The 16,061-nt window shown below is 44.9% G+C and overlaps 1 protein-coding gene across 2 annotated transcripts; it reads right to left on the bottom strand.

Annotated features, from left to right (window-relative positions):
• Positions 1–49: 49 nt before the first annotated feature.
• DNAJC11 (DnaJ heat shock protein family (Hsp40) member C11) lies at positions 50–15,742 on the bottom strand. Of its 2 annotated transcripts, none has more exons than XM_065737840.1 (16): positions 15,634–15,742; positions 12,270–12,399; positions 11,545–11,618; positions 10,726–10,827; positions 6,499–6,627; positions 5,825–5,950; positions 5,149–5,219; positions 4,717–4,906; positions 4,260–4,345; positions 3,681–3,797; positions 2,803–2,958; positions 2,446–2,515; positions 2,268–2,325; positions 1,459–1,601; positions 886–1,015; positions 50–307 (listed from the first exon to the last, which is right to left on the bottom strand). In XM_065737840.1, exons 1-16 carry the CDS (start codon positions 15,703–15,705, stop codon positions 282–284), a joined length of 1,680 nt encoding a protein of 559 aa, XP_065593912.1. In that variant the 5' UTR covers positions 15,706–15,742; the 3' UTR covers positions 50–281. The 2 variants fall into 2 exon arrangements, with proteins under 2 accessions (XP_065593912.1, XP_065593911.1); XM_065737839.1 differs by having other exon boundaries at positions 5,149–5,222; positions 5,828–5,950.
• Positions 15,743–16,061: the final 319 nt, after the last annotated feature.

Genomic DNA, 16,061 nt, shown 5'->3' with positions numbered 1-16,061 from the left:
GCTGGTGCTCAGAGCCTGCTCACACAACCTCAGCAGAAAGTACTGCACATTCAGAGTCACATTGCTTTATTGGTTACTGAGCCACAATTGAGAAGTATTGCTTTGGAGCCACCCCAGGAAGCGGGTTCTCTCATTTTTGCTCCTGACATAACTGGTAGGCCACCACCTGCTATATAGATAGTAAAAATAAAAACGTCTCTGTTCAAGCTTGTAGCATCTGGGGGAAGGTTTTGCTGTTTCCATCAACCCAGGTACAGTAACAGACGTGCACACTCATCAGATTAGCCATCTGCATCGATTCTGTGAGCTGTTGGATGAGAACAGTGAATGGATACACGCCACCTCCACCATCCTAGCTTAAACATAACTGTACCAGGAACAGACAGGAACAATTCTGGCTACTAATTAAACATGGCTCATTTACACCTCCACTGTACTTTTGACATATTTGTCAACTGGATATGCTTCTCAAATTGGGCTGCAGAAATGGAGTTAAGAGTCCCGTGCCCTTCAGCCAGCTGCCAGGGCTCCACGGTACCAGTAAAACATACCAAGATGATTTTGTGAATCAGCCACTGACAGGGTGAACGTTTCGGCATGTGGATAAAATGGAGATGAGAAAAATCTGGTACAGGCCTCTAAGTAACCTTCAGAGCAGCCCCCAGTGGGCTCCCCAGTGCTGTGAATTGCCCAGTAGGGATAACAGCAGCTGCTGGAAGCCTCTTTTTTTAAACTCAGGTTGGATATCTAAGGTCAGGTGGCATTAAATAGCTGCAGCTGAGTTCTTTACTGATCACACTCCAGAGACATACCATGCCTCCCCAGCCCATTTCAGTGACCCCAGCTCTTCCTCAAGGAAGAGGCACAGTAGTCCTTGTCACTTACATTGCTTTGGTATCCTAAGGGCCTCATTGTCAGCTGACATCACTTGGTGTAGAACTCCCCGGAACTGATAAAGCACTTTCAAACTCTTCTCCTCACCCACACAGGGGTCGTAGAAACCTGGCAACCCAGCCTTTAAACAGAGAAGGACAGACTGGGCAACAGAGCACAGGCTTTCATCCTACAATAGCTCTTACAACATCATTAGTACCAGAATAAGGTGTCATAAAAGAAAAACAGTTTTGTTGCCAATGAGATGGGAAGCAAAGGAATTATCTCCCCAGTGTTAAAAATACAGAAAACAGTGAATCCAGGGAAGCTTCTGGTGTACAGCCCCAGAGTGTGTAACACAGACAGTCCTACACCATAAACATCGAGGAACTGCTTCTTTGACACTGGAAATGCACACAGAAACCAGAGTTCCTAGAGGTTTGTGATACTGTACAGAAAGTGGCTGCTGTAAATTGACCTAACAGGCTGCAGAAATACCCCGGGAGGAGAGGACACAGCTCATTCTCAGTTCTGAGTCACACACACTTCAGTGTCTCAGTATGTGCTCAGACATAAGCTACATACCTTGGATGCCTCTGTAAGGATGAGCTTAGAGTCCTTCACTAAGCACTGCAAGGGCACAGTCACATCTATTACTTTCACCTTCTCGTTCCTCCTGCTGTTGTCATTAACAAACTTCCCATACCAGGCATTCACCACGATCAGGCCTGCATTTCACAGGAAATCACAAATGTGACGAGCTGTTTCCCACTGACAGATGGGCAAACACTGATGAAAAGACCATCCCAGCATTTTCTTCTGCTTTCAGTGATGCTTCAGTCCTCCTTGACTCAACCCACACTTTTCAAGGCAGGAGCACCGATACCTGGATGTTTGTTAGCAGCATTTCAGCACTAGGACAGAACAATATGCCTTCAACATCACACTGATGCGACAGGCCAAGTGAATGCCACTCAACCCATCTTGGAAGACTCTCATGGTAGCTGCTCACAATCATCAACACTCAGACTTCCATTATAATCTGAGAGCAAACTGTGTAGATAAGAGATCAGCAGAACACAGACTTCGGTTCTCCATGTGCTTACACCCACACTTTTCTTTTGTAGAGAGATGAAGCCAGACTATTGTCTACATCCTGCTGATCATCTTGCAGCCTTTCCTAAGACAATATTTGGTGTGCCCCTAAACACAAACACCAGATGAATCACAATGGAATTATCCCAGTACATGCATAGCAGCAATTACTCCATGCTTCATTAAAGGCAGAAATGAGGAAGCTGCACTGTGCTTCTCCCCCTCAGCCACTCAGCCTTTTTATCATTCCTTCTTCTCTTCACATTTATGGAAGAAATAAACAGTGTTATAATCTTTACCCATTCTGGCTTCCTCTGCTTCAATTATCCTCCGGACAGACTCCTGCATTAACCTAACCTGTCATAACACAAGGGAGAAAATAAAATCAAGCAGTGTCAGACACTGAGTCCAAAAGAAGCTGATTTTGCATTGCTTGTCTAACTTAACTATAAGGGCTTAGTTATGAGAAAGACTTACTGCAGCTTCTGCCTCCTGCTTCTTTTGGAGGATGTCACTGGCATTACTCTCCCTTTGCTTCTCCAGCTCTCTGGCACAAAGAAGTCAAAATCACATCAGGTCTACACAGTGAATGGGATTCAGCCATGAAGAGGCAAATGTTTACTAATTCACCCCAATTACAGCTGACCCACAGTATTGCTGTAATGACCTGAGTTTCAAGGTTCTTCCACAACTTTCTGGCTATTTTTGTAGCCTTACAGAACTCAGCACAACTGAGAGTAGAACATCAGCTGGATATCCCAGAACCAGAACCAGAACTCCCAGAAGCACTTGATCAAGACCTCCCAGCTCTGTATTACAGTCTTGCCAGCTCACCTCTCTTTTTGTGCCCTGAGGTAGGGTTTGATGATTAGCCTGTGCATGGCAACGTAGATAACTAGGGGTCCCACAGTGGCATAGAATACAGCACTGGGAAGCAGCTGATCTGTTAGGTGGACAGGGAAGAAGTAGGTCTGGCTAGCCCTGTTTAACCTAGAACAAGTAAGAACATGACAGGTCAGAAGAAATACAGAGTTAAATGTGCTTGATTAAATACACAAGAGAGGTAGAGATGATATTCATCTCGCAAACATGATAAATAAGTAAAACTATAAGCTTTGGAAGAATATTAATCTTTGTAAACAGTTTTCTTGTACTACCATCTTCGTGTCCTTACAGCTCCTGCATCCTGGCACGCCCTCTGCTGCCAACAATTCCGAAGTGCACTACAGTATGCGAACCTTGAAAAGTTCATCCATTTCTGTACTGCCACTGATCCACATTGTGGCATCCATTTCTGAACTGCCACATTAACAAAGCATCATTGATGCTCATGAATGGTGATTCACCAATTCAAGCACATAAGTATGTACAGCGTTTCATAAATGAAAAGCAATTAAATACTGAATTCTTCCACAGCCTTATAATAATGCCCCCAAACCTACTTTAAGCTGTATTTTCAGAATACTTTGATGCATACACACAACTGCCCAACAAAAAGAGGTTCAAGCTCAGAATACCATGAGCAGAAGGCACATACTGCTTCAGATAGACACAATTAGCATTACAGATGAGGGCAGCTGCAAACCCTTACAGTGATACATCAATATATCTGCATCACTCTACATCAGGAACCTCTCCACCTGAATTTTGGAAGTAGAATAATGTAAGTAAAGATCAGCCTCTGCAAACTACAGTTATAATCTTTAACTGACTTGATTTTCAACGACACTCCTTGGGGAACACCAACACTGACAGTGGCTCCTAAAATACTGTGTCTGGAAATCTTCCTCTCTGCTCCGTACTCCACTATGGTCCCAAAGAACCCTGCCCTAGAATGAGAGAACAAAAACTGGTAAGACTCAGAAGACTTAAATTTCTCGTCACTGAATTCTCTTTAGTGTAATTCCCCAGCAGATAAAACATACAACAAATACATTTGTGTGGGCCAGATGCTGGCGTGAATTTTGGAAGATACATGGTGAATCTCCATGATGAGATTTGCCCTTCCAATTAGGTAATTAGTTAACTGACTACAAAAACTTCTGACTTTCTTGTTGGTGATGATATGGAAGTAACAAGCACAGAAGTATTTTACATTTCTTACATTTCATTTATCTAGAGAGACATACAAAGCTAAGCCTCCAAGACCCATGCTTCAGTCGTTAACCAGATACGAGGAAAGAAAGGCAGATTCCCAAGGAGTACAGACATTCAACGTGCATGGAACCTGGAGAGCTACAACAGCAGGAGATAACAGACTGAGCAATGTGAATTTCCTCTTGCACACTTACTTGAGAGAACCTTTTACTCGTGTCTGATCCTCATCCTGAAACTTATGCTGATAACTGACCATCACGAAAGAATGGGGGATTCCCAACTGAAATACAAGAGGTACACATTTATGAAAACAAACCCTCGACCTTCACTGAACGTCCCCCAAAATTCACTGTAAAATTATCTGTTAAGTGACCAAAACAGCAATGTCTGCCACTTGCTTATCACAGCCCGCAGTCTACGTTGTACATCCTAACCCCAATCTGAGCTGACCCACACCAAGTGCCATAATGTTGGGCACAAAGCGTTGTACTCTTTCAAATGTGGCTGGTTACCTATGTCAGACATTCATAAGAGAGTACCAGCTGCTCCTTTACTCTCATTCTCAAGCCAAAACACTGCTGGAACAGAAAAGCTGAGACTTCTCCCACGCAGAATGGCACTGTCCCCTGCACACAGCAACAGGATTCTCACCTGCAGAGCCACAGTGAAGTGGCTGGTCTTTGTGTCCCGGACAATGCTCGTGTTCATGGCTGACTGGATGCCCCACCGCCACTGTATGTACCCCATGGTGTTCCTGTCGAGGTTGCGGGCCAGAACTGTGGTGAGGCCTGGGCGGACCCCACGGGACGAGAACTGCAGAGCACAGTTTGTAGTGATGAAACTAGAAGGAGTAAGCAAAGCCTCATCAGGATGAGGAGCACAGACTCTCCTTAATCTAGCGGTATTAAAATAGAAGATGCTAACAAACAACATATGTAGTGTTCAGTGCTAATCAAAATACGTGTCTAAAGAAGACATAACATTTGTAGAATAGAAAAACCTAGAACTAACATGAAGATGAATTTAAGATGTTTGGTTCCTCAGTGTGAAATATTAACCATTAAACCATTGCTGACTATTTACCATCTTGGTGTAAGATTACGGAATATCTTCAGACCAAAGAGAGGTCCCTGAAGGTCTCCTGCTCCAAACTCCAACTGTTAAAATGCACAGTGACAGACAGTCAGAATACAGGCTTTGGCAAGTGACCAAGTAGTGTACTAGCATGGTTTATAACACATCTGAATTAAACTCACCATTTGCTCTGCTAACTTCACTCTCAGAATACGAGGTGTTTCACTGATTAAGGTTGTCATGAATAGAGGAAAGCCATTTTTGTAGCCCTACAGACTGACTAGCACATGCTCTAAGAACACACCCTGTGGGAAGGCCTTGACAGGAGACAGCAGGTAACAATTCTACCAGCACAAACCAAGTTCGTGACACGTGGCCAAAAAATGGGAAGGGAAAGAAATTAAAGCCTTTGGACTTGGAAGACAGAACACACAAGTATTATTCTACTATTCAACACAACGTGTTTTAGTATCACTCTACAAATACTGCCACCACCTAAACCTCCAGAAGCTATTTTCATAAGGCACTCAAGAAAGCTTGCCAACACTGCTATCCCTATCTTCTGAAATGGAAGCACACAGAGGTGGAAAAAAGCTGAACTCCCCGAGAGAAAATAAAGTCTATGTAACTAACCCAAGCAGCATGGAACAAATTGGATATAATAATACATAACATCCAGCATTCTTACCTCTCCCCATCCCTTGGCAGATGTCACTCGTCTTAGAGCAAGATTAATTGATCCACCTCCATTCCCATTCTGGGTAGAGAGGTTACCAGACAGTATTGCCGTGTCTGTGGACGTCAGTGGTGCCTGAAAAAATGAATATGCTGTTACCAATACAATCCTGATTCACACATGCAATGACTATTCCTCAAGGACACAGCCAAAACCGTAGATGCCTGCAGAGTCTGTCTGTGCTTACAGACAAGTATCACTACAGCTGAATGCTTGTCATCCACTTGCCCAGATGTCTGAACCAGACAGACACACTTGCTCTAAATTCCATAGTGACAATACAGAAAAATGTGAAAAATGTGTGCAAATTGGATGATGTGTTTTCATACACAGAGTGCTCTGCATTCACAGAGAACGAGATACCCACTTTTAATCACAGCTCAACCTCCCTGCTAGCAAGGGACTAGGGCCACTGCAGTGTACAAACAAGCCACCAAGTTCTGTGCCTGTGTTCACACAACCAACACATAAACCTGCTGGAACTGAGCCTCCTCCTCCCACCCACACCCATTAATAGTGTACTATGAAGACAGATGAGAGCTCTGAGCAGTGTTCCACATTCTGCGTTGTAGTGCCTCACATTCTCAGACCCTGACCCATGCCGTGGTGCCTGCCCTCCTTACCTCAATGGACTGGGATATGTGCATTTTATTTATTTCAATCTGGGGAAAGCTGCTCCCTTGCACATCTTCATATTCTTCATCGTAGCGATCAAAGAGGTCAGTGGCATCTATCCCAACACTAATCATTCCCTAAGGATCAAGTGAAATGTACCAAGTGTTAACAAACATCCAACTTACTGAGGCCAAATGGCTGAAGCATCCTCACACATCGATAGTTTAAAGACTGTTTCTCAAAATGGTCTTGTTTTGCAATTACACTGTCCATTCTAAACTGTGTTTTTTTCCAGACACGCACAAAAAAAGGCTCTTTTCCCAGGAGGAACACAACTTGGAACACTAGCAAGAGTGGGTTTATTTGAAAAGAGCACCATTAGATCCTTGTCTGGGTCACATAGCTTCAAGGAGCTCTGACAGTTCCCTATGGATCTACTACACAGGGCTTCCACCTGTGTAAAACAGCAGTTGCAGTAACATGAGCCTCTAGGCACACACACAGGATTAACCCCAAGCAGTTTGTATAAACACAACTTGGTAGGTGCAAAAAGCATCCACACAGTGGAATACAGACAGAATAAACTCTTATTTGAATCCAAGTAAGTATTTCTCCATGCTCACTCCATTCCAATAGAATTCTGAACCTTAGATTGCAAAGTTTGATAAGATTCAAACCTCCAACCATGTATCTCCTGGGGAGATTCCTGCTGTTTATTTCCTGATTGCTTGCACAGCAAAAAAAAAAAAAAGGAAGAATATTTTAACATAGAGAGATGTGATTATCTCCAGAACTGTGGAATAAAGGCCAAATCCCAATTTTTTTGCAATTTATTTTTGGAAGGCTGTTGAATTTCAAATCACTTATTTCCTGTTTCAGGAGGCACAAATGACAAAGTACTACTGTTTATGCACAAGATTACTTTTCAGGGACAACCCCCAGTGTCACCTTCAAGGGATCTGCCCTCCAAATGTTACAACTTCTTCAGTTTCAGCCTCTCCTGTGCTGTGCCATTCCCTGACACAAGCTCAAAGCATCAGCAGAGCGAGGCAAGGCTGCCAAGTGCCTCGGAAGCTGTGCAGCCCAGCACTGCTGCTCCAGCCATCTACAAAGCACACTGAGAAGAGCCAAAGAGAAGCAGAAAGGGCCAGCCTCACTCCATGAGAGTCCAACAAACACACTCCAGACTGAATGGACAAACATTTGAAGACAGGTGAATGTATATTTTAATGCAGCACAACAATTTCATTTCTTGATGCTGTTCAATTCAGAGATGCACAAAGCCCAAGATCTTTCACAACAGCTGTACAATGGAAAGGTTTCCTGCTTGGCGTGCCACATTCAGCACAGAACCTCTGCCAGACTGCAACTTTGAATGCCAAGATAAATGTTTTTAAACAAAGGTCCCAAAACCAAGCAGTCAGCATACTGAATTTGAATGAAATCTTATGATTTCCTTTTTCACAACTGTGAAGTGTAAAACATTCCTCTTAGTGAAAACAGAGAAGTGAAAAGGAAAACACCTGAATCTATGCATGAACATCTACAAAACTCACGGAGAGGAAGGCAGCACCTCAGCTGCCCCTTGTCCCTCCCCTCCACAGCAGGATTTCTGTTCAGTTGCCTTTTGCTGAAGGGAGCAGTGGATGCCACAAGGTATTTTCCTTCCTGCCAAGCAGGTGAAGTCACCTTCAGAGACCTACAGGTCCTGGCAAGGAAATCTGGCTCACGCACAAGCACAGGAAAAGCAGCAGATGGCAATGTTAAAAATATTCCCAGAGAATGACAGCACCCCCTATGGCACCGGATAATAGAGGGGAGCACTGCTCCTCACAGCAACCCATCAGCCACCTGCTCAGGCCATTGAAAAGGGAAAAACCCTCTCAGAGGGAGAGCAGCAGGGAGAAGCTGCAAAGCTCTGCTCAGAAGTTGGCTGTGCACACTCAGCACAGTGCACCACGCAGCAGGGCAGGAGGTCAGGACCAGCAGAAGTATTATCAGGCAGCACCTTTTAAAATTACCCACATTTAACACTTCTGAAAACATGAAACGGTTGTTACTGGTGAAATTAAGAGATGTGCCAGAGAAGAATATATCCTCCCTCATCTTTTTTTCTTAGAGATTTACCTTCTGGAAGCGACACATGGAACCTGTGTGAGCCCAGGCCCTGAGGAACCTGCATTTCTTAGGTGTGGACCTTCCACAGCAGGAAAACAATGGGATTTAACTGCTCCAAACAGGAAGCAGTTCTCAAATCAAGTAATGAACTTTTCAGCCCTTCTGCACATCTTTGAAAACAAAAACAAAACTCTAAAAGCAAATAATACGCTCAATTTGAAACCTGCCAAATTGCCTACATCTGGTTATTGCTCAACATTTCTGGTTAAAATACTTTATTTTGCTGGAACCACTTCATAGAACTGACAAAATGTTTGAAATTTTAAAATAACTTGTGTTCATGTATGAAATGATCACAGCTGTGCTGCCTCATTCCACAGGAACATTGCCTGCAGAGACATTTCTATAGGCTGCCAATCAGCAGTTGCTGTAAACACCCAGATGGCTAATTTTATCACAGGACACAGAGACCAAGGCTTACACCATAGTTCCTCTTTTTACTGCTCACAGACACAGCAAAATACCCTGATAAAGTGCCAAATTCCTGAAGTCACAGTGAAGCATTATGCAGAGATAACCGTGCCCGTCCGTGTCAGCATCCTTCTGACTGCAATCACTCATCTCCAGTGGAGACATTTTGACTCGCCCTATTTAGTGGCATCCAGAAATCCTTTCCTACCCAGAATTCATTAACAGCAGATATGTAAATATCACCTTATGCTTAGCCACCCTTCCAGTACAAATAAGTTCCTAACATCTGTACATGACTCACAACAGCCTGGCCATCTGCATTAGCCAATTCGGTTTGATAAGACCAGCACAGATTCAAAGTCTGAGCCATAAGAAGTACCTCAAAATGTTTCTGTCTTCTCAGATGGACTTTTTCCTGATTCAGTCCTAAACATTGGGGACAGAAGTGTAAGTTCACCTAAGAGAACACCACAATAACAAACTGCTGGCAATAACAAACTGCTGGCATCAACCTTCAAAACCAGCACTAGTAGTAATTAATCAACCAGCAATCTGTTTGCTGGGTTATACAAGCTACACTGCAACACTTCAGAGGTCCATGCATGAAAACGGCGACACAGAGGACATCTGCTTCCAAGGACACCAAAACAGTACAGCCACCTGTGCTTAGGATGCAGGATCTCTGCACTTCTACCACATTTGTAAGTAAAATAAAATCAATGTCTCACAACAGTTTTGTTTGTCTGAAAACAGAGACAGTTTATTTAGCCATGTAAATATCTGCACAGCTATCTCCTGACAAATCTCGGGTTGACCACACATTTATCAAGCCAAGAGCCTGCTTGGCCATTAGCATTCAAACTACTGGAGTATTCCAGTCACAGCAGGTGACAGATGTCAATCATTACTTCCACATCTCCCTGCCGTTCCAATGGAACCATGAGAACATTATCTCAACACAGTGTTTGTGATCATTCCTAAACAGCCAAGACTCAGCAGTGAGGTGGGTCACTTAGGGTCAATTTATTGCTGCTCAAGCAGACAGATGAGGATGGAATACTCAATGATCCTCATTCTAAGAATGTGATTTAGGTCTCTTTAAACAGGCACTAACTGTGAAACAACTGTGAAACAAGCAAGATCCCAATCTTGTTCATGTTGAGCTTGCACACCGAGCTTCAAATGCTCCATAGTGAGAAGTAAGAGTTAGCTATCAGCTGGTTTAGTAACTCATTTTTCTTTTCAAGGCTGAATCTGAATCTCTACGTTGTTGTGACACTACAGCAGCACTGAAGGGAAAACACTGTCAGGTAATTGCAGGTCTCATTTTATTTGGAATATCTGGATAGAATTCATAACAATTTCAATGCTAGGAATGCTTTCCTAAAAATGTTGAAAGATATTCTTTGCTCTGAAATGTTTAAACCAAAAAAAAAAAAAAAAAAAAGGAAAAAAAAAAAACTGTTCAAAGGATTTAGCTGCTTTCCCTACATTTTCCAGAGAAATTGCTTAGTCAGAAAGTAGCTCATTAACTGTGAATACCTAAGAGATTATTCACTGTAGCCCTTCATTAAGGCTCGTCATCCCTGCACTCTCCTAAACATTTACGGATTCAGTGTTGAGAGTGGGATGAAGTCTTTGCTTACCTTTGGATTAGTTCGCTGCTGCAGTCTTCTCTCTTCTCTCTCCCTCTGCAAACGCTCAAATTCCTCTCTGATTTCAGCTGGAGTTCTCCTCCTTTCCACAACCTGTTCAAAAAGAAATTGAAACACCAGTTTCAGGGAATCAGTTTTAAAGAGGTATGGCTCTAGTTAAGGACAGGAAGAATACTGCATTTAGAGTTTCAAAACACGATCAAGTTTGCAATACGCACATCAGAAATCTGTTGTACACTCCTATCGCTCCACATTTCTTGCAACTAACCCTGAAATTGACCCTGGTACTGACTTGGCCCAACACAGCTGGATTTTGCAGCAAGCAGCATAATGTAATTGACCAAGAATGGCAGAGGCTAGCAAGGGGGCTTAACAACTGGATGGGCCAGGAATTGATTGGATCATTTTCGTAACACTTTAGAGCTGCAACCTACTTCCTCCAACACACACAGATCTCAGATGAAAGAGATGAGACTGGATGGGTAAACCAATGCATGTGTCACAGCCAAAGATGCTGTCTGTCATGGTAATATCCTAGCAGGGAACTCTGAATGTCATGTTTTTTTGTTCTCTGATTAAAACAACAACAAAACAAACAAGTACTCTTAGAAAACCCATCATGTTGTTCCAGGGGCAGAATCAGGGAGAGAAAACAAACAAACAAACCAAAGAATGCTTTCTAGCAGACAAGCTGTTCTGTTGTTCATTTCTTAAACCATCAAGGCGTCAGTGCAGCTCAATATAACAAGAACTTCAGACAAACGTGGATTTAATCAATCCCACCAGCATAGGGTACGACATTTCTCTCACCTCCCATCCTTCCATCTCCAGTCCTCTCCTCCCATATATGTCATAGATGGCCCTGGTCTGCGGATCACTAAGTACTGCAAATTAAAACCAAAAGAGAATGAGAACTTGATATTCTCAAATCTCAGGCCAACACAATAGTGTTACTTGGAACTCAGGCAGATTCTGGAAACTCATTCTGCAGAGGTAAGTAGTGACACGATTACGTAATGTATCAGAGAAAAGATAAGGACTCCACATCTTGTTCATCACAGAACTTATAATACATTGCTCCTCTGGTTTACAGGACAGAACGAGGAAACAAAGCACTGCTAAGTATTGCAATACAATCATAATAACAAAGCAACAATATTTATTTACACTTTAAATAGTACAAAGACATACCCCTCTATAACAGTAGGGAGACCAGCACAATGAGAAAATGTTAAAAAAAAAAAAAAAAAAGAACAGGAGAAATGCTCACCCATCTCACAGGGAAAAACTCCACTAAGGAAGGATCTCCAAGAAGAGATCCTTCCTCAGTGGCAGTCAGCCCTTACATGATGTCTAACAGGGTTGAGCCTGGCTCCACCCCTTCCAGTCGTACAGGTGAGCTGCCTCCACCTGTGCTCCAAGGGCTGACCAGGTCTTTTCTGCAGGCACTCGGTGGTTCAGGCAGGGACTCAGCAGTTCCCGTACACCTAGAAAACCCCTAGGAGGTTTGTGCAAACTCCGAGAGTTCTGCTGACCTTCATAAGCTTGGTGAACAAGGTTGAACAGCCGCTCAGCTTGTGATTTCAGCTCTGGATCTCTGTGCTTGTCTGGATGGTACAGCATACACAAACGGCGGTAGGCAGCTTTTAACTCTTCCTGAGATGCCTATGAAAAAGGCAATAACAATGAATTAAACAACCAGGGCCAATTAAAAAAAAAAAAAAGGCCATTATCAAGACCAGCCTTAAAAGAGAAGTCCAACAGCTATTACATTCTGTTTCTTACACAAGTTCAAGAATGGACTTGTGCTTCCCAGCAGGACATAGCTTAGAAAATACAGAGATGCATAACTGAACATTTTGTTGGCTTACATAAAAGTTATCTACAACTTGACAAGAGGTCACTTCAACAAGAAGCTCCCCAGCACTTCCATTCCTGCACAGCAAGGATACTTATTGTGCTGTGAGAATAGAAGTTACATAACCTACGCTCAAAAAAAAGAATCACTCACCTGCCCCAGAGAGATGAACAGAACAGTAAACCACTAAATGTATGAAGAAAACAAGTGCCTCCTTCACCATGAGGAATCTAGATGAAACCTGGCCTCGTTCCGAAGAGGAACAGAGATTTCACATGGCTATTTCAGAACCAGTGGAACAATAAAGCACATACCTTCAATTGCTCCCAGGAGACAACCTCAGAGCTATTCTACTTTTAGACCAGGGGAGACCTGGTAGCTTCTTCCTCACTTCACTCCTTGTATTTCAGCCACTAACTATTCCTCAAAGGCTAATTTAACACACATTCAGAAGTGCAGCAATCAAAATCAACTGGAACTTTCCTAAAAGGCCCAGTACACAGGCACAGCTCCCAGAACTCCACAGAGGTCCTCACTGCCAGTCTGTAAAAGCAACAGGACCAGCACAATGAGGGGAGATGGATACTCACTATCCCTAAGGATCTAGGCTAGCAGAAAGACTTTACAAAGGAGAAAACTCCAGCAAGACATCCTTACTCACTGGCAGTCAACCCTTAAATGAGGACTATGAGGGGTAGATTCTGGTCCTACAGGTGAACTGCCTTCATCTGTGCTCCCAGGGCTGACCAGGTCTTTCCTCCAGGCGTCCAGTCAGGGGTTCACACTGCGACTCAGCAGTTCCCATACATAGTTAAAAACTGTCTGTGAAGGAATTAATTCCTGGGGCTCTGAACTGCTGAGCAGCAGGAAGCAGAGCTCCACTTCTCTGCACTGGGGGAAATATTCAGAACAAAGGAACTGGAACAGCAACACCAGTATTTGTTAGCCTCCTCCAGGTCAACAAAATCACCCTTTTATTATAGCCAGAAATTATAATGGACAGGAGAAGAACATTAGCAAATGATAAAGGGGCACCAGGAAAATGACTTCTGATAATAACATTTGAAGACACAAATGTCATTTGCTCTTAATGCTCTGACTGAAGCTTTTGCAGCTCTAGCTTCCACTTTGGGACCAAGGGCTGTAAAAGTTCATTTCCTAAAGCAACGTCTTCAAACTTGCAGTGAGGAAAATGTGCATTTTCTTTTGCATCCCAAAGCTGAAAGCTCATTCACTTCTGAGGACAGTTTAGAATAGATGATCTCTCTGCATTTGTACTATTTAATGTTACTTTTCTGACATGATACTACAGAAGCAGACCTGCTGAATCTGCTGGCCCCGGGACAGCAAGGCAGCTGCAGACCAGCTCCCTTCTTTTCACTGCTGTGTGCTTTCTTGGACATTGAATTTAAACTAGATTGAGAAGACAGAGCTCTAAAATGACATTCCTTAATCAAATTAATGATAAATGGTTTAATGTGCTATTGATTACATACTAGAAACGAGCAATTCCATTTTTCAGAAATGCTATGTTCAATACAGCGTTAGATTGGGCCTTTCATCATCTCTGAATAGATTGGGTCATTGGTTCAATACTTCATGAGAGAGAACCTCTTGGGAACCACTGAAGAAATACTGACATCGTTTCAGATTGCAATGAGATACATAAGTCAGTAATAACCATATGTAAGTTACATTTTTATTACCAAAACTCTAGATAAAATCAAGAGGCACGTCACCTCCTTGTTTGGGCCTAAACACCTTAATTTAGTGTTTCACACATGCCACATTTTTACTGGATTGAAATCCACAGAAGATTAAGCGTACACACACATTGGAAATGTGCTGCTCAGGTTTATTCTCCTTACCACGGCTGCAAAGCTCAGTGCTTAACTATTACTCCAAGTCCAGCCATCCCACCACACAAAACTGGCTCAGCAAACTGCAGTGCTGCCTGACTGCATACCACTGCTATGCAGGATAGTACTGAATTTAATCAGCAAACGGGTAATTAACAAAGCAACTACACTCAGCTGGAATTACTCTCTTAAAGATCCTTTTAACTCAGCTTCCAATTCCCTGCTGCACCCAACATGAATGTTTGCTATCTGTTGCAGAGCTGGAAGTCTGGCCAAGTTAACCTTTAAGCCTTCCCCTTCACCCCCAGGAGGTCACAGTGCCCTCACGTTTCCTACCTCACTCTTTTAACCTTTGTGTCTGCACCCTGACAGCGTTTGGGAGTGTGACTTACAAAGGACCAAACTGCTCCCAAGTCTTGAACTCCTGCTGCATGAGGCAACAGCAGCTTGATATAAGCTTTCTCCATCTCTGACTGTTAACCCTCAGGGCTGAACAGCTCGGGCAGTGCGGACTCTTTATTTGTACACACACTGTACATCTGTGGTGCTCAGTGGACCCAGCTGCAGCACAGCACACACGTTCTGACCTTCCAAAATTCCAGCACGCATTACTGTCATTGTCTGTTATCCCAAAAGATTTCTAGCATAACAAAACTGCATCAACTAACTCAGAGCTGTACCTCAAAAAAGAAACTGAAGAGCACTGACAGTTCATTTTTCTTTTTCTTTAATAGGAGTGCACATGGTCCATAGAGCTCTGACTGGACTGGGAATGAGGAAGGACTGAGGCAGGGAGAGGTCCGTGCCCGCAGAGGACGGCCTACAGTCAGGCTATCGCGTACCCAGGGGAAAACATCCACTAAAATGAACTCGTTTTAGCACACCGTTACCTCGCCGTCTGAAACGAAACGAAAGGCCCCCGCAAAACCAAACGTCCTGAAGAACCCGTCCCCCGAGCGCAGCGCGGGCGCCGTTCAGGGCCACTCCGCACCCCGAGCCCCGCACGAGGCCGCGGCCGCTCCGCCCCGCGAGGCCGAGGACGGGCACGGCCGGGCGGGCCCCGCCGCCCGCTGGGGTCGCTCCCAGCCGTCCGGGCCGCACCGAGGCCCGCCCCAAAGGCGCGGCCGGGCACGGGTGTCCCGCCCCGCTCACGGCACCGCACGGCCCGGCCGCCGCGCTCACCTCGCGCCGCACGTTGAGCAGCGCGTAGTAGTCCTCGTTGTCCGGCGCCTCTTCCCCCAAGGCCGCCGCCATCTTCCCGACCTCTCACCCCGCGCCGGGCGGTGCGAGGCGCTGCGCGGCCCCGACAGCGCCCCCCCGCGGCCCGGAGGGGCAGAGCGGGGCGCCCTTCTGCGCGTGCGCGCGGGGCCGCGTGCCGGCGGAGCCGCGTGCGCAGGCGCGGGCAGGCCCCGCCCCGGGAGCCGTGAGGCGCGGCGCGCGGCGGCGGGCGCGGATCCCGCGGTGAGTGCTCGGCTCGGTCCGGTCCGGTGGCCGCCGGTCCGCCTCTCCCTTCGCGGTTCCCTCGTGCCCCGCAGTTCGGTCTCCGCTCCGGGCCGCGCCGTTGGGGTGGGAGCGGCGCTCCGGGAGCGGCCGCGGGCTGACGGGGCGCT

The sequence above is a fragment of the Cyrtonyx montezumae genome, unplaced genomic scaffold, assembly GCF_038088225.1.
Source record: "Cyrtonyx montezumae isolate F1298 unplaced genomic scaffold, pur_monq_1.0 scaffold_21, whole genome shotgun sequence".
In the NCBI taxonomy this organism is placed as follows: domain Eukaryota; kingdom Metazoa; phylum Chordata; class Aves; order Galliformes; family Odontophoridae; genus Cyrtonyx; species Cyrtonyx montezumae.
This window is presented reverse-complemented; position numbering and strand designations above follow the sequence as displayed.

What these genes read in the sequence shown, in the direction of transcription:
- DNAJC11 (XM_065737840.1), bottom strand. Translation starts at nt 15,705, where the DNA reads ATGGCGGCGGCCTTGGGGGAAGAGGCGCCGGACAACGAGGACTACTAC. An exon ending in ACATATCCCAGTCCATTGAG is followed by an intron (nt 5,951 to 6,498) that starts GTAAGGAGGGCA and finishes TCATTTTTTCAG; the next exon opens with GCACCACTGACGTCCACAGA. An exon ending in CGAGTAAAAGGTTCTCTCAA is followed by an intron (nt 3,798 to 4,259) that starts GTAAGTGTGCAA and finishes CTCTCATTCTAG; the next exon opens with GGCAGGGTTCTTTGGGACCA.